The 18,691-nt window shown below is 40.7% G+C and overlaps 1 protein-coding gene across 1 annotated transcript; it reads left to right on the forward strand.

Moving 5' to 3' along the window:
• The first annotated feature begins 6,699 nt into the window (after positions 1 to 6,699).
• On the forward strand, positions 6,700 to 7,827 carry LOC147634007 (uncharacterized). The gene has a single exon (XM_086805103.1). It carries the CDS (start codon positions 6,798 to 6,800, stop codon positions 7,656 to 7,658), a length of 861 nt encoding a protein of 286 aa, XP_086661229.1. The 5' UTR covers positions 6,700 to 6,797; the 3' UTR covers positions 7,659 to 7,827.
• The last annotated feature ends 10,864 nt before the right edge of the window (positions 7,828 to 18,691 follow it).

Consider the following 18,691-nt stretch of genomic DNA (forward strand, 5'->3'; position numbering starts at 1 on the left):
TTGAAGTACGCTTCAAGAAAACTGAAGTAGAGATTCTAGATATTGTTGGTAAGGTAGTTGGCAAAGGAGTAAGGCCCAATAATCTTTACGTGTTGAGTGCCCTTATAATGTCTATAGATAAGAGCACGAGCAAGATTTGGCACATGAGCGATTTGGTCACATTGGATTTGAGCATAATCCAATACTTGAGAAGCCAGAATCTTCAACAGATGGACACATAGATCAAGGAGAATAGAGGAGCAAAGAAGAGCATCGAATAGACCACGCAGAATCTTCAGTAGATGGACCACGTAGATCACAGAGAATAGAGGAGTAGAGAAGATCATCTGATCTCATTGTCAATATGGACTTGATGGGGCTGAGATAATGGGAACAATGAAGGAGCCAACCACCTTGGATGAAGCCTTAGCAAATCCAAAATGGAAAGCCGCGATGCAGTCTGAGTATGACATCATCATAAAAAACAACACCTAGGAGTTAGTTGACCAACCACCAAACAAAAAGGTAATTGGTACCAAATGGGTTTGGAAAGCTAAGTATAAGGCTGATGGCTCACTTGAAAAATTCAAAGCTAGGTTAGTTGCACAGGTATTTGCGTAGGTAGAGGGTTTTGACTTTGATGAAACCTTTTCTCCCATAGCTCATAGTATGACAGCTATTAGGGCGGTACTTTGCCTTGGCTGCTCACAAAAAGTGGCTAGTCTTTCACATGGATGTCAAATCAACATTTCTCAATGGCCATCTCAAGGAGGAGGTATCTGTAGCTCAGCCACCAGGTTTTGAGATGCCCGTATTAGAAAACAAAGTTCGCAGGTTGAAGAAGTTACTATACGGGTTGAAACGGGTCCCAAGGCCATGGTATCACATGATAGACCAATTTTTCAAAAAGATTAGGTTTAAGAAGTGCTTCTGATGCTAACTTATATGTTCTAAAAAGGCATGGCAAGATTGTTTTAGTTGTCTTGTATGTAGATAACTTAAATGACAATGAAGAGATGATCCAGAAGACAATGGATATGTTGAGCCATGAGTTTGAGATGAAAGACTTGGGTCTTATGCAAATTTTTTTGGGGGATTGAGGTCTATCGAGAGTCAAGTAAAATCTTCATTTCGTAGTAAAATTATTCTTGGGAGATTCTTAAAGCATTTGGCCTATGTCTACGCCAATGGAAGTGAACGTGCAGCTTTCTGCAGAGGATTCTTCACCATTTGTTGACATTAGGAAGTACAAGAAGTTGGTGGGGAGTTTGATTTTTCTCACTAACACTACTTGATATCAGCTTCACAATTGGTGTGTTAAGTAGGTTTTCCAACAAGCCACGAGAGAGTCATTGGAAGGATGAGGGTACTTAGGTACATCAGAGGTACTCTTGAGTATGGCATCACTTACACCATGGGTGACACTCTGACATGTTATTGTGACTCAGATTGGGCAGGAGATTGTGATTCTAGGAAATCAGTTTCTGGATATTATTTTTCGCTTGGTTTTGGTGCTTTCTCTTGGACCAGCAAAAAGCAACCTATAGTGGCACTTTCTTCCACATAGGCTGAGTATAATGAAGCTTGCTTTTTTGCATGTGAGGTAGTATGGCTAAGGAGAATCTTGGTTAACATGGGAGTTCAAATTAGGGAGGCTACAATCTTGTGGTGTGACAATCAGAGTTGCATGGCTATCTCCAAGAACCCTGTGTTTCATGCTTGCCACGAAGCACATTGAGATTCAGTATCATTATGTGCGGGAGATAATAGAGGATGAGATAGTGGAGGTGGAGTATTGCTCTATAGAGCAAAATTGCGCTGACATCTTCACTAAGGCTCTTGGGAAGGACCAGCTCACTCGACATCTTCATCGACTTTTGGCTTTGGGCCAAAAACCTAGTTCATCTTCAGGTGGACATTGAGGGGGGGGAATGTTAGTATACACTCAATGCCCGCCTCTCAGCATGTATCTCACTTTGATATATAATGCACATGAAATATTCCCTATAATATTTCCTTGGATTCCATGTCCATCATTAGTGGTTGATGGGCCGCGTTCTTGATACACGGGCGGTGTGACCGTGTCTATGTAGTGTAACCACCCTCATTGTATACGCGTCTACCACACCGCCTATAGTACTATATATGGATATGGTTGCCATGAGCTAAGGCATCCAATGCTTGTGAGTATCTAGCCCCTTATACACTTTATACATCCTCTATCTAGAGTCTGTCTAGAATGCCATCTAAGCTCTACTTGAGAGCACACGGATGGACAACACCATCACTTGTTGTAAGGCTCTTTGGTATAATAAGAATTTTAAATTCTCTCCATTGTGTATCTATTTCATTGTCTATTGTGCTTAGACTTGCTATCTCTTTCCGCTGTGCCATATCCTTATAGGCCATTGTGTGTACTCAAAGTGAAGGAGCATCTTGCTCATCTTAGATGAGTCAACTCTACCACAAATCATTGAACTCACTCAAATGTCAATTTTGGGTTAAACACTGTGTTATTTTTGGACAAAATTATCTCCAAAAATGGCATCTCCACAGATGAGAATAAGATCTACGTGATCTTGGAATGCTGATCTTCAACGGAGATTCCATTTTGATTTTTATAAGTGAATATATTGTCAGGTGCTATGAGCTAGGAACTATAGAAAAGGCCCTTGAGCAGACAGGTGGTGAGCGTTCTGGTTGCCAATGATGCCATAGGTACTCCGATGAAGGAAAAATTAGAAATTAGGATTCAACTCGATATTTTGGAGGTTTATGATCAGTGATACTATAGTTTCATTAAAAGATTGCTTTAAAGACAGCTGAATCTATGAAAAAGGCAATTTTATATCGGGTGTGTAAGTGGTGTGACTAGTTCTAAGTTTGCATGAATATCTGGCTAGGGGGCGTGGGAACTCTTTTCCCTAGTACCCAGGACAAAACCTAACCAAATTCTTAAATGGATCCCATCACTACAATGGTTGGGCGGTTGGCTAACCCATGGGACTAGATGGGGTTAGGCTAGACTGATGGATCCCTAAAATGAGACTCAATTTCGTTATGGTACAATAGATGAAGTAAATCCCAGATAAAAATTGTTCTATGGAAAAGAATCAATGGCTGTGCCTCTCAATGAGGAAAAAAGCGTTGGTCTCTATGATCCAAGTGCAAGTCTTTTCCTTGATCTGATTATGGGACTTATGGGCTCGGTCAGATCAGTTCAGTTAGTTAAGGCTCTTGACTACATTAGAGTAAAAATATCCTGGAGGAATCGCCTGTGCTTTCTGGGCGAGGGAAGTTTTCTGGGTTCGGTTGAACCGAGGGATTAGTCTCTTTTCCGGGTTCGGTTTTGGAAGAACTAAGGGATTAGTCTCTTGTCCGGATATACGTGGGCGAGGCCCCAAGTGAGGGACCCTACCCCACGTAAGAAGTGCTACTTCTGCTGCTAGCACCCCAGAATTCGTTGCGCGGTGGGGTGAAAAGATTCATGGGCACAAAGGGTATTATAGGGAAGATTTATCTTCTTGTATGCTATATATGCCAAACCCTTATATAAGCTCTACGAATTTTCTTCAAATGGACAGAAGAATGCCAAAAATTGAAGAAGGTACGCACCCATCTTGAGATCCCCCAAATGGGATCTCATATGGGCATATGAAAAACTAAAGTAGGCATGCTCCCATCTTGAGATCCCCCAACTGGGATCTTAAGATAGGTATCAAAAATTAAAGAAGGCATTGGCGAGTGCCAATGGTCATACAAAAAAGGTATTAATGAGAGCACACTCATCTTGAGATCCCATAGCTGGGATCTAAATTTCCACGTGCATATTGATGCTTCAACATTCACTATTGGATGTAATTAGCATAGCCAAGGGAGCACAACATGGACTTCCCTATGACCTTTGTTCGCCGTCAACTAAATGATGCTAAACACATTTAAACAACCATAGAGAGAGCGAGGGTTAGCCATGATGTACTTCCCTGTGACCTTTGGTAGCTGTAAGTGCTGAACACAATTAAACAACTATGGAGAGAGAGGGTTAAGCCATCGCACATGTATTATTTTGTAAAGAAATATATACATTAGCTCCTAGATAAAAGAATTATTTTCTTGGTTGACCATCAAGCTTTGTTTTCTTTGTCGACCATCAAGATTTGGTTTTTTGGAACAAGTCTTACACCATGGGGCACATCACCAAATGGTTGCTCATTCTTTTGTAATTTGATTTCACCCCATCACTGTCATGTGCGAAAGGGATCCATGCATGTACATGCTGATCACCTCTCCAGAATTCCAAATGGAGAATCTCCTATATGATTGGAAGAGGACCTTCCTGATGCTCCATTGTTCCACATTGACCATGTAGCAGAATGGAGTAAAGATATCACCCACTTCTTGGCCAATGTGATTCCCAATTGACTATCATATCAAGGACATAGCCAGATGCCTCATTAGGAAGGTGCCCCTTATCAATTATGATAGCGGGAATGCTTTACAAGAAGGGTCAAGATGGCATCACGAGGAAATGTTTCATGAAGATTATTTTTTTGTCATTCTTAAGCAAGCCCATTCTGGCTTTGCTGATGTTAGTTTACATTTATTGTCAAACAAGACTATATGACTGCAAATAAGCTTCAATGCCTCTAAATTAGTTCAAAGAATCTCATATACTTATATTTATTTTGAGGGGAATTGAGATCACAAAACCTTAATATAAGCCAAAACAAGGTCATTATTATTATTTGATCTAAGATTTTATAAGAGCTAAGGTGTGATAAGATCATTAGAGATGAAGTTGATCATCTTATATGGTCAATACATCAAGATGATTTTGTTCTTGCACAATTTGAGCACATGTTTGTAAGACATATAAAGGACATATAAGTATTTGCAAGGGAAAGATGGTGAATAATTACAAGAAGAAGTTAACAAGGAGTAGTCATTATATCTACTGGTCTAATTATGTACTCTGATAATATCCAACGAGTAGTTAAACAAATCTATTAGCCCGATTGTGTTCAACTTGACAGTATACATAACGATAGCTTTCTCCTTAAATTGTATAATTAATACTTCTGAGAGTTAGTTGTAAAGGAGGTCTAATGGAGTTACAAACAACTAATAAAGGCTCATAAGAGACCACAGAAGAGCTTATAAAATCTCATAAGATCTTATAGAATATCTTGGGGACTTAACATTTATATTAAAATCTTAATATAGCTATTCACAGATCCTATATCTCATAAGAACCTCATCCTGTAATCTTATGATTTCATATGAGTGTATAGACAATACTATGGGCCTCTTAATGGTGGTTGGATACATGTGCTTGAAGTTTCGAGCTGGGGCTATAAAAATGGCAGTGGCCTTATAACTGCTTGAGGCCTTGCGCCTCTATATTGTACAAGAGAGAGTGTGAGAGTTGTGTTTGTGTATACACAGAAAGAGTGCTTATAGTTTTGAGGGGGTTATAAAAATGGCAATGGCCTCGTAGGGCTGCTTGAGGCCTTACGCTTCCATATTGTACGAGAGAGAGTGCGAGAGTTGTGTCTGTGCATATGCTAAAAGAGTGATCACAAAACACGTTTTGAGAGAGAGAGAGAGAGAGAGAGAGAGAGAGAGAGAGAGAGAGAGAGAGAGAGAGAGAGTGGAATCAATACATGTTTTTTTTTGTTGCGCACAACATAGTGAGTCGAATGGGCTTCTGTCACATAATCTGCCTTTGGAAAAAAAGAGAAAAACTAAGGTGTATATAATAAGGTTAACCTTAGCTTTATCAATTAATTAGTGCCCACATACTAAATCTGTGCTAATGTAGTAGTCAAGTTTTTTTGGCCGCATGAATAAAGTTATATTTATAAGTTAAGTACAATCATATAAAAAAGACCTCTTTTTACAACTGTCACCCCCATCTTACTTCCAAGCAGATTGCAAATTTGATCCCACCTCTCCTCCTCCCAAACAAAAGATGAGTGTTCCTAAGATATATGATAACCCAACTGCATGCATGCCACAAGAAGAAAATTAGTAGTGCAACCCTTAGGAGTCTGCTCCTCCATATAGTCCTCCTTAGTACATATCTTCACATCAGGCCTCATGCCAATAGGGTTCTCAATCAAGGCTAGAAATGTATAAACCGGCTGCTTCTCCTTCAAATACCATCTTTTAGTTTTAGATCCAAACTTTGGGCACCTTATCTTCAGGTCTTTCTGTTTATAACCCTGCAACATGCCACAATTTGTTATGTTGCCCTAGTATGTGCTAACATCTCAATAGCCTGGAAGCAACTCATCCAATCCCAGCCTGTAAGGCCTGCACGACCTTAACAAAAGAATTATCATTCATTTTATTTACATAATATACAGATCAACATTGATTCACACATCTATACATCAGCTCTACAACATCTAGCCCCTTCCTTGACCCTTTTTGAAACACCAGCTAGTTCCTGGAGTTCCAGATATCCCCGAGACAGCAATATCTATCCCAATGTAGTAGTCTTTTATGTTTATATACGCACTACACTTCTATTTTGGTTAACTTAGCTCCAATTTTTATTTCTAACTCTTAAAGTATAAAAGTACTTTGCATCAAATGGCTTTGCATTAAGAAATGACTTCCAATCACAATTTCACAAAATTGCTACCCCCAAGCACACTAGTTTTCTTTATGGTGGGGAGATCCTTGAAATTAAAGGCTAATTGAGAAAAATGTAGAATAAGCCTTTTTCAAGGGGATGTTGAAATTGTCATCAGCCTTGGCTTGGTCTTCTGTCTGATCAAAATACTCATTGATCATTCCATGCTAAAGCTTCCATGGCTGCTCTACCCCCATACGCATATGCATCGGTGCCTCTTATTCTGGTGAGCTTGTGGCATCTGATTTGCAGCTGCAGGTCATATCTGAGGTCGCCTGCTCTTTTCTATGCAAAGACATGGCAGCCGTGCCCGCGAGTCCGCCATGGGGAGCTCTACGCAGAGCTCGTGGCGATGTCAGGGGCAACAGTGTATCAAGCCATAGCCCTGTCGAGCCTTCAGAAGGGCTCAACCGCCCAGATCCTGGCCCTGCAGCAGTTCGCCATGCTTTTGTTTTTCATGGCCTCCCTTTTCCTTACCCTCATCAGCGAGGCTACCCCAGTCCTCCCCCTTCCCCAGGATGCTAACTTCCTCCTTCTTGGCATGGCGTTTTGGGTGGAGTGTTTCGTCATGTACCGCTCTTCTTCAGATCCACAGCTCGCCCTTGAGCACGAGAGCTTTCACCTCCTTGCCGCCCTTGCCGCCCTATCCGCATGCTGCTGCTTCCTCCTCGCCTGGCGCCCTAACTCCTTCCTGGTGAGTTTGACCTTTTCTTCATCTCTCTGTCTGCAGGGCACATGGCTCCTCCAGCTAGGGTTTTCCCTCTACTCCGAGTTTTTCCTCCCCGAAGGCTGCCACCGCCTCAGCAGTAAATCCACCCTATGCGATGTCGAAGTTGCCAAGCTCCGTGCCGTCGCCCTCATGGATCTCGCCTTCATCATCCATGTCCTGGTTGTGGTGTTTGTGTTTGCGCTTGTCTATGCCCTTGTCTCGAGAGGTGTTGGCCACAGAAGGAGTGGCGGCTATGAAGCTATGGACACCAATGGTGACTCAGATCATCTTCAAATGAAGCCATTGTCCACCAAGGTCGTGGTTGACTGATGAGGAAGCATGCCATCTTTTCCGTTAATGCCATCATTGTTGTACACATGGTATTCTTTATCCAATGATGGAGAAAATGGTTTTGGTGAGTGCAGAGAGAACCCATCATCAAGGATTATGGGTTTTCTTTAAATACTACAAGGTTTTTAAAGGTATCTTGATATTGACCTTTATGTGCATGTGCATACGCACATGTATGTGTGATGTCCCCGGAGTCGTGTGTGTGTGTGTGTGTGTGTGTGCGCGCGCGCGCAAGCGAGAGAGAGAGAGAGAGAGAGAGAGAGAGAGAGAGATTCATATGATGTTATGGCAAAGCCAGTGGACCACAGATGACCAATATGATGGCATTGAGTGCATGGTATGTGATTTGAACCTGGAATCTTAACAGAGCCTGATGCGTTAACCACAAGTGAGAGTTTGGGGGACTATGTATGTAATCATGTGCTCTGTTTAGTGGGAACAGGTTGTTTTCATCTTATGGAATAAGCAGAGGCCAAGTTGGAAGCAAGTGAAAAGATGTGAAGGAATAATAGCATGGGGATCTATATGGCAATTTTCATGTCTTTATGGGCATAATTTCAAAGAGAGAATGATTTTCTGTAGATTTCACCTTTTGATTTTGAAACATGTAATTTTGTGTGCCATTGTTCGAAGTCATTGATAATCTGTCTTGCTTATCGTTCGAGATATATTGTCTTGCTTATCGCATTATTAAATAGAAGCATTTCTACCCAAAGCTGTTTATTGTGTAGAGAGCTGAATGGTTTACCTTTTGAGCATTTAGAGGCAATCATCCTCTTGCATAATTAGCATCTTGGGCCACGTATTCACATTCTTGGAGAGTTAATATCTGGGCAGCCTACTGTCTGGTACTTGTGGGCAGCTTGTGTTGTGATTTTGCCCCATGCAGCTTCACATTTGAGGGTGTTGGCTATGCCGGTGCATGAAGCATTGCAAGTGTTTTTATCTTATCCACCAATTTGCTGCTATTCTTATTTATGCATGTGTCTTCTCTAATTGAGGCACTACTCCCTATGCATGGCAGCAGGGTGCATGAAGCATTGCAAGTGTTTTTATCTTATCCACCAATTTGCTGCTATTCTTATTTATGGGGGGGAAGGCATGTGCTGACAGACGAAAGAATTAATTAATATGCACTCCCTGCTGCAATGCATAGGCAGAAGTGCCCCAATTAAAGAAGACACATGCACAAATAAGAATAGCAGCAAATTGGTGGATAAGATAAAAACACTTGAAACGCTTCATGCACCCTGCTGTGATGCGCATATTGATATGCCTAGTTTCTTCATTCAGCATCAAGCATGTCTGTCCATGCTCCCCCACAGTATCTTGCTTGCTGCAACAGAAGCAAGTGGGGCACATGCTCAGCTATTAATATGATTAAACAGTTAGGGATGGGCACAATCTCATAGAACACAAAAATTGAACCATAGAACTGTAAAAAGAGAAGTGCATGGGTTAGAATGGGCCATCCCCCTTGGGAATATGTTGTCGCCAAGGAGAAGCTTAGGGACCTCTCCCTGATTGGAGAAAGGCTAGATTATCCATTGTAGAAATTTCAATATGACAAGTACTTTAGAACCTTTGTCACTTGCCTAAAAGATCTAACAATCATGAAGAAAGACTAACACCTTTGCAGGTACCAATGTTTTGATAGCTATTCTCAAGAGCATGAAGCCTCTTGTGTTCCGCGGGGAAGAAAAGCGTAATAAAGATATCCATTGTAGAAATTTCAATAAAGATGCAGTGAACACTTCTAGATTATCCATTGTAGAAATTTCAATATGATAAGTACTTCAGGACCTTTGTCACTTGCCTAAAAGATCTAAACTATCATGAAGAAAGACTAACACCTTTGTGGGTACCAATGTTCTGGCAGCTATTCTCAAGAGCATGAAGCCTCTTGTGTTTCGTAGGGAAGAAGTGAACACTTTTTTTACAAAAGTGGACGAAGTGACACCTTTTGAAGCATTCTCTTGAAGCCGTTCTTGCGCTTGAGACAGGTCTCACGCTTGAGGGCAAGCGTGATACTCCATAAATAACACAAAACGCAACTAAATCAATAAGCCAGAAGTCAATAGGCCTTTGCCTAAGGAGGATAAGGCAATTAGATGCAAGTGGGTCTATAAAGTAAAATAGAATTCAATTGGGTCTGTGAGTATAAGTAAAGATTGGTAAACTAGGGATATATATAACCTATGGGATTGACTATGAGAAGATTTGAGTTTTTCTATGGTTGTAGTTAGGATATGCACAGACCTATGGGATTGATTACGAGGAAACTTCCAATTTTTCAATGATTGTAGCTAAGAAATGGTCTTTATATCACAAGGATGTAAAGGATTCATTTTTACATGGTGATTATAGGACTTTTACATGGTGTATCCACCAGGATATAAGGATCATGCACATCTAGGTTTTATTTGTAGGTTATGTAAAGCCTTGTATGGATTGAAAAACATGTACCTAGAGCATGATCAGATAAGATATGAGAGTATTTTGTCATTTTGAGATTTCATATATCCACAGTAGATTTTTTCACTTTTATGCGAAAAAGTCTCACATGGACATTGTTCTAGTAGTCATCTATGTTGATGACTTGATTGTCACAGGGGACAATGATGTTGAGGTGAAGATGTTCCTCAAGAGAAACTTTGAAATGAAGGATTTGGTGGATTGCGATACTTCTTGGGTATAGAGGTGACTAGATCACATGCTAGCATTTGGCTTTTACAAAGACAGTATGCTTTGGCCATGCTATTTAGGTTGTAAGTTAATCTCGTTGCCATTGGAGTAGAACACAAAATTGGCTACAGATATAGGTGATCTTTTGGAGGGCTCTACTATAAACAAGCACATTGTAGGGAGTTTGATTTACGTGACAATAACCAAACTAGATTTGAGCTCTGTAGTGAGTTAGTTTATGTAGGCCTCGAGTAAGCCACACTTAGATGCATCTAGAAGGATACTTAGGTAGGTTTATATAAGGTTGGAGTACAAGTACATGTACATGGATATATAGATGAGGACTGGGTTAGTAGTAACTCAGACAAGAGATCTACTAGTGGCTCTATGTTTTTTTAAAGGAGTGTTGTTATTAGTTTGAACAACAAGAAGCGACCAAGGATTGCTTTGTCGAGTATAGAGGTTACACTATAGCAGCATGTGAAGTAGCTTAGTTTGCAAAAGCTACTGGATAGGGCTTTTGTCATTTATTGTGACAACATGAGCATCATACAATTAGCGAGTAACCCAATGTATCATGCTAGGACAAAGCACATTGAGGTGTATTATCACTTTGTGAGAGAGAAGGTTCTAGGAAGTGATGTGCATTTAGTGTATGTTAGCATAGAGGATGACATCTTTACAATAACATTGGGTACATCGAAGCTTTACAAGTTCAGGAGATTACTTGGAGAGTATAGGGCATGGAGTTGAGCTCGAGGGGGAAAAGTGTTGAGATATCGAGCTCAACTAGTGTGGATATGGATGACACACCAAGATGACAGCTTCGGCGGACTTACATCACTAGTATGGTTAGTGAGACACAAGCAATTTTTCCTAGGTCTCATTGACCATAAATTCCTTAAATTTAGTCTTGGAGTACCTCTCCTTTTCTATGACATTATTAAGTAGTTCCTAAAATAGGGTTTGGACATCTATATCTTGAACTTTAGAGTTTTTACAATCTGTAAGCCTTACACAAATGTGTTGTAAGCCATTGTTGTCGAATCACGCACTCACTTTACAAAGTCAAAAAAAATATCCCATTGACTACCTAATTCTCTACTAGGCCTCATCTTGTTAACTAAATCTATACCACTCCCTAGTCCCTGAGTTGACATTTTGAACACATGACACCTTTGAAAGCAAGAAAAAGCTAGTTGGCTTAAAGGACCATGCTTTGAAAGTAGCCATATGTGCATCTCTTTTGGAGTTGCAAAATGGTATCAAATTCTTTCGACAATGCACCATGCTCTAACTAGGATTCTCTTTCCAACGAGATAGCCTACAAAGCACCAAAAAATATATGAGACCTGATTTGGTGTTTGACCTTGATGATTAAGTGAGGTGATGAATAAGATTTCACCTTCTTTTATCTAGAGTAGGTGCATTGGTGCAATTTTATCCAACAATGAGGTCAATGCCATGTTCATCCATTCTCTGCAAAGTGTTTGATTGCTTCTAGAATAATTTGTTTAGCCATTTTCTTCTAAATAGCATTTGGTCTTCTTCTTCCATCTTGTTCTATGTATTTGCTTATCTTATTTCTTTGACAACTCCTCGTGTAACACCATCTCCAACTGGATGTTAGTGATAACTAATATAAATAACACACTTATTGATCATTTTTCATTGGTCACCTTTGGAAAACAAATATAAAGCCAAGAAGGACATTCTTATATGCACCAAGGCGGGATACCACAATAAAGACATTTCAAAGAGCCATTCGTTTCCACATATTTATGTTGCATGTCCTCAAAAGCCTTTCCTGCTGCCAAAGCTTCTCATTTCAAATGAGAGCACAAATTTTTTTACACTCTAATGTCCTCCACATTTTTCTAATCCTCACAACTCCATCAAAAGTTGCAATGTTACTAGTGAGACCTCATCTGTCTAGACATGCCTATCAAATTTTCTTTCGATTTCTTATCATCTTCTTTGACGCAATTCTTTGAATGGAAGCTCATATAAAATATTCCCATCATATGTAGAAGGAATCTCTTCTTTAATTTTCCATTTCAAATACTAACCTCAATGAAATAGAGCTCTCTTTGAATGGAAGCTTAAATAAATTATTCCCATCATACATAGAGGGAATCTCTTCTTTACCTCATGAAACCATTTCAAAAACTTACCTCAATGACTCCTTGGTGGCATCATTTTGATAAAACAATCACTTTGTGCATCCTCATTGCTCTTGACCACCACTTACTTTTCATCTTTTGATAGTATATCACCTCTAACAACAAACTTCTCCCCGAATTGAATGTCAAGATGGAACACCATTTCTTCCCTCCTTAGGAATCTCAAAAGATAAATCGTTAAGTTATTTAGTTTTTTGGACCTTTTTTTGGGGTTGGGTTGACTCACATCACGCATGGTTGACTCGCGTCTCATGCATCACATTTCTCATCTTATAGATCATGGCTCATGCATGGCTTATGTCCAGTAGGCTCACATGAATTTGGAGCCACTTCGGCTCACGTCTCACGGCTAGCTAGCTCACATCATAAAATTTGTATGAAATGACACATGAATTTGGAGCAACTTGGCTCATGTAAAGTTGTGGACTCACATCTCACATAGCATCACAGACTTTGTATGAATTTGGAGCAACTTGGCTCTCATGTGAAGTTGTTCACATTTCACAGCTAGCTAGTTCACGTCTTGCAGTGGCTAGCTAGCTCACGTCCAGAAAGCTCACATGAATTTGGAGCAACTTGGCTCACATGAAGTTGTGGGCTCACATCTCATGGCTAGCTAGCTCATGTCACAAACTTTGTATAAAATGACTCATGTGAATTTGGAGCAACCTGGCTCAGGTGAAGTTGTGGGCTCACATCTCACATACCATCACAAACTTATTAAGAGACTAAGGTTATGTAGAAGGGTGAGAGAAGGGTGTGAGTGTGAATGGACTTGAGGTCCACTTGTTCACCTATTTAAAGGTGAGGACATGAGGCATTTTGTATGAGAGCAAGGCCTAGTTGTATGTATAAGCAACTTAATAAGCAAGGCCTAGTTGTATGTATAAGCAACTTAATAAGCAAGATATTATTCTTGTATTTTGTGAGTCTCTCCTCTCCACACACTTGATCTAGCATGAGCACCACGTTTTCTCATCATGGTATCTAGAGCCTAGGTGATTTGAACCATTTGTGGTGTAGATTAGGTCAAAAATATCCACTTTTTCCTCATCTTTCTTGTGTGGAGCTCAACCCTCTTCCATTGGAGGCTTTCCAGCAGTCGGTAGAGGCAAGATTTTGAGGAGATTACTTCATGGAAGATGGAGATAAGGCCTAGGCAAATGTAAACATACTGTTAATTTCTTGATTTCTCCTCGCGCTGGTGCGGCATTGTCTGTAGAGGTAGCCGGCACCGTTTTCTGCTACACAGCCAGGTCGTACAGCCATACGACGACTGTAGTGCATCATTTACCAAAGGGATTGAGGGCTTTTGAAGCCCACTTAGCCCCCTACCTACAGCTCAAGATTGAGCTTCAACAATTCTCTGTAGCACCGTCTGGAAGCAAAAGACCAGGCGCATTTTTTTCCTCTTCCTCGAGCTTTCCATTAAAGCTTGGTTTTTTGGGTTTTTTCTTGCTCAATCATCACTCCCTTGCTTTAATCACTCAAATGGTGGTGTGAATGTTTGGTTACTGAGTTCCTCTCTTGTTTTTGAAGAGTTCTCATTCACATGAGGTAGCCATAAGCCTCATGCCCATCAAGCTTCAACATCAACATCAATTTTTAAGCCTTCAAAGTGATTAAGTGTGTTTCTAAGCACTAATTGTGTTATTTAATACTAATTACTCTATTAATCTAGCAAAGGAAAAGTGTTCTTAAACACTAATAGTGTTATTAAACACTAGTGGTGAGTTAATCACCAAAATAAGTATCATTTGATACTAAAAATGTGCTTTTTAGTACTAATTGTGTTTTATACACACTAATGGTGATATTAATCATCAACCAAAGTGTTGCTTAACACTAAGGTGGTCTTAACCATCAAAGGAGGAGGTCATCTACATTAAGGAGGCTCTTCTTCATCAACATGGAGGCCGAGCACACACCATAAGTGCCACATTCAAGTCTTCATCATCCACCGCTTCTTCCAAAGAGCAATGGTGCAACCATGAACCAATTGTCTTCACCTCATAAGCTAAAGAGGTTGAAGAATTCTGGTTTTTTATCATAAAACTCGGATTTTTGAGTGTTCTTAAAGTTGGGCACATGTACATTAAGTGCTCATCTTCAATGTTTATGTGTGTTGCCCTTGAGGCCCTTGTTTGTAAGAGGCATAGACAAGCCATAAGTCGTATGCTCTCGTTTCCCAAGCCCAAGGCACTTCATTCCGCTGCATATTCTAATTTTTCATAGTATAAGATGAGTTGTAAGGTTGAGCATAGAATCCCTAAATGCTCTACCTTATTGGTTGTCATGAGTTTAAGCATCTTTTGGCATTACTTTTGTAAGAGGCATTGGCAACATTATGAGCCATGTCCTCTCCTTCTTGAGCCAAAGATGATAAACCTTATTTATTTACCTCAACCAATCACTCATTAAGCTTGTAACTTCAAACCCTAAAGGGTATCATTTAACCAACATGCATAAAAGCTATTGTAATTGTGTAGTAGACACTGCCCTTGACCAATACATAAGGCAAGTGGTAAGACCCTCCCTTTCCCTTCCCCATTTAAATCTACCTCATTACTCATGGAGGAGATATATTATTCAAGGAAGCATAAAACATGTTGGAGGACCATCTAAAAGCAAACCACTTAAGCAATGGTGGCAGCCTGCTTATGATCATTGTGTGAGAATGGTCAAGGTGGAAAGCATATGGTGGAAGCAATGGCATGTATCTCCTAAGCATGTCATCTACAAGAAGCCAAGCAAATACAAAGAGTGGGGTGCACCATCATTGAGGTGTACATCTTCATCGTCGACAACAAATAAAGACTTAGAAGGCAACAATGTAATAGCCTCTAAGGCTCTAGAAACACATTTGTAAATCCTAGATATCACACCTATATTCCAAACCCTGTACGCCTAATGTTATAAAGGCATCCTATGGTCCAATACCACCTATTCCATCCTTCCATAGTTGGTATTGAGGGGGGGTATTAAGAGACTAAGGTTATGTAGAAGGGTGAGAGAAGGGTGTGAGTGTGAATGGACTTGAGGTCCACTTGTTCACCTATTTAAAGGTGAGGACATGAGGCATTTTGTATGAGAGCAAGGCCTAGTTGTATGTATAAGCAACTTAATAAGCAAGATATTATTCTTGTATTTTGTGAGTCTCTCCTCTCCACACACTTGATCTAGCATGAGCACCATGTTTTCTCATCAAAACTTTGTATGAATTTGGAGCAACTTGGCTCATATGAAGTTATGGGCTCATGTTGCACGGCTAGTTGGCTCATGTCACAGATTTTATATGAAATGATTCATGTTTCACCGTCTGGCAAGCTAGACTCTCAACTCACGACTCACGTCTCATGTTTCAGGGAGTTAGCTAGGCTCATGACTTGTCTCATAATTTTTTATAAAATGGCTCATGTAGGTTTGGTGAGCTAGACTCATGGCTCATGTCTCAGGTCGCATGCATGGTGAACTTACATCTCATGTCTCACACCCTGGTGGACTTACGTCTCATGTCTCACACTTCATATCATGGCTCACATCTCGTTGGACTCACACCTATTTTTTATAAAATAGGTAAGGTCCACCAAAGTTTTTCTCGTATAAAATAGGCATGCTTGGTCACGGATTCTAAGTAGTGTGTGGAGCTTTGTGCCATTGCAGTTACAGTTGGTGAGAGAAGTTATTAAGGAATAAGTATACTTAATGCTCCAATAATTGCAAAGGACAAGAACTTTTCTCACAAGTTGAAGCTGGCGCAGATTTATAGCAATAAAATTTTGCTAAGATGGGTAGGTGTGTCCTTATAAGTCTTCAAGGTAGGTTTAATTGGTTGGTATAATATTTGGTTCACCACTCACGTCTTGGCACATCTCACGTTGATGTGTCCGGGAGAACTTGCCTTTATAGCCTCGTCCGAAGTACACCACCATGGGGAGGAAACAATCAACAACACCACAACCCAGTAGAAATAGCAATAGAAAGCACCAACACACCCACAGCTGACAACCCCTGATCCTCAGTTGGGACAATAGAATACTTCAACACCTCCTAGCCTCCCTGTTCAATCCACCTACCTCTCAAATTGTCCTCTTAGGTCATCTCTCACCTCCAACACCTCTGATTTTCCAACTAAGAGCCCCTCTTTACTTCAGTTGACTCCGAGCTGACCAAATTCCACTCCAATTGACTCAGATCTGCTCATATTCTGCCTCTGAAGTCCTTTACTTGTTCCCAGCCATAATCCTGTCCTCTAGGCCCCCAAAAATATCCTCCTATGGCAGCCAGCCTCCTCGAATCCTTGTCTCAGAGGCTCTTTGAACTAGTTAGGTGCCCTTTGCTGACACTTCTCTGACTCCCTTCTGACTGCTCTCCCTGAGACGACAGACCTAGCTGTCCGAAAGAGAGTAAACTAACCTTTGGATCAGATAACTTCTCCACTACGTTGGCTAACAACTCAAACCCTTAGGATGCACCAAACAAACTGGTCAAGATATCACATTATAGGATCTCTACTGACTGCGCAGCTGACTCAACTGCCTCCGAAATGACTATAACTGACCAACCAACTAATTTGACACAACTGAATGCAGGAATCCTCTCCTCTATGTTAGCTAACACCTCTAGAGCCTCAAAACACCCCTTAACCAAACTAGAATCCAACCTTAGAACCACTCAACTGACAACAAGAATCTCCCTGCTGCTGCCACAGAAACCCTGTCAGACTACAAATCCTTCTGATAGATGTCCTCTCACAGGCCTCTAACAGTTAGCTGTGACACAGAATCACTTCCCCTCAACTAATACAAGCTAAATTAAGGCCACTACTCTTGCTAACAAATCTGATGTGTAGCTGACTGTGGTTAACCCCAACATAGGTTTGCTGACCTAGCACAGACTTAACCAAGATCATCTCTTCACTTACAACCTTATCTTCAATAGAACTTCACCCAAACAACAAAGAACTCTTCAATTCCACACTACCCGATTCTCTATTTTTTTTAAAAAAAATTGTGTAACCCACAATAGATCTTAAGAATTGAGTAGATGGGAGATAACAACAAATAAAAAAAACTCACACAAATAGCCTCAACAAAAACCAGAATTGTATTCTTAATCCTATCAAGATTAGCAATAACAAAGATGAAAAGATGCAGGGGAGAAAAGAGCTTGAGCTCTTGCAAAGCACATACACACTCACAAAACCCTAAAAGAGAACACACAAGGTGAGAGGCTGAAAATCTTCTTTTCTTCACACAACACTCAACACACCATATACAAAGATAGGAGTACACATAATATGAAAAGGTACTCAACCAAATACATACTAGGGTTCTCTATAGTGTGAACCTAGCTAAATTAGCTGGCGCTATAACTATGCCAGTCTCTAGAATGGCTGTCACACAGCCTGTCATGCCACACTGGCCGCATATCACCCATGATCTCACCAACCATGCCAGTGGTGTAAGTGTGGGGCCTATCCCCCAGGCGGGTCATCAGTGTCCACCGCCTCACCAAATGAGCTCGATATCTCAATGCCCCCCCTCAAGCTCAACTCCATCTCATGTACAACAAGTGAAGCCCTGAATCTGCGGAGCTTCTCTGTACCCAATGCTTTGGTGAAGATGTCAGCGACCTGATCCTGTGTGCTGTCATAAACAAGGTCAACGTCTATTGCCAAAACCTTCTCTCTAACAAAATGGTAGTGGACCTCTATATGCTTCGTGCGAGCATGAAAAACTGGGTTCTTGGCCAACTATATACTGCTAATGTTGTCACTAAAAATGACAACTTGTCTATCCCCATTGATAGACCCAAATCTGCAAGTAGCTTTCTCAACCAAGCCACCGCACATGCTGCCATAGCAGCACCTCTATACTCGGCCTCTATACTGGATAGAGCAACAGTAGGCTGCTTCTTGCTACAAGTCACAACAGCACTCCCCAAAGAAAACATGAAGCCACTAGTAGATCTTCTATTTGAGATACTACCAGCCCAATCAGCATCTGTGTACCCATGTACACATATCTTTGTGTCCCAGTTTCATAAAATAGTCCACAATGCAAAGTAGACCTCACATACCTCAGTATGCGTCTCAATGCATCCAAATGCGGCTTTTGAGGAACCTGCATAAACTGACTTACC

The sequence above is a fragment of the Cibotium barometz genome, chromosome 11 (assembly GCF_041138505.1).
Source record: "Cibotium barometz isolate CiBa-2024 chromosome 11, ASM4113850v1, whole genome shotgun sequence".
Lineage (NCBI taxonomy): Eukaryota > Viridiplantae > Streptophyta > Polypodiopsida > Cyatheales > Cibotiaceae > Cibotium > Cibotium barometz.

Bases quoted from the DNA above. Each gene is read 5' to 3' on its own strand.
- LOC147634007 (XM_086805103.1), top strand. From the start codon at position 6,798: ATGGCTGCTCTACCCCCATACGCATATGCATCGGTGCCTCTTATTCTG.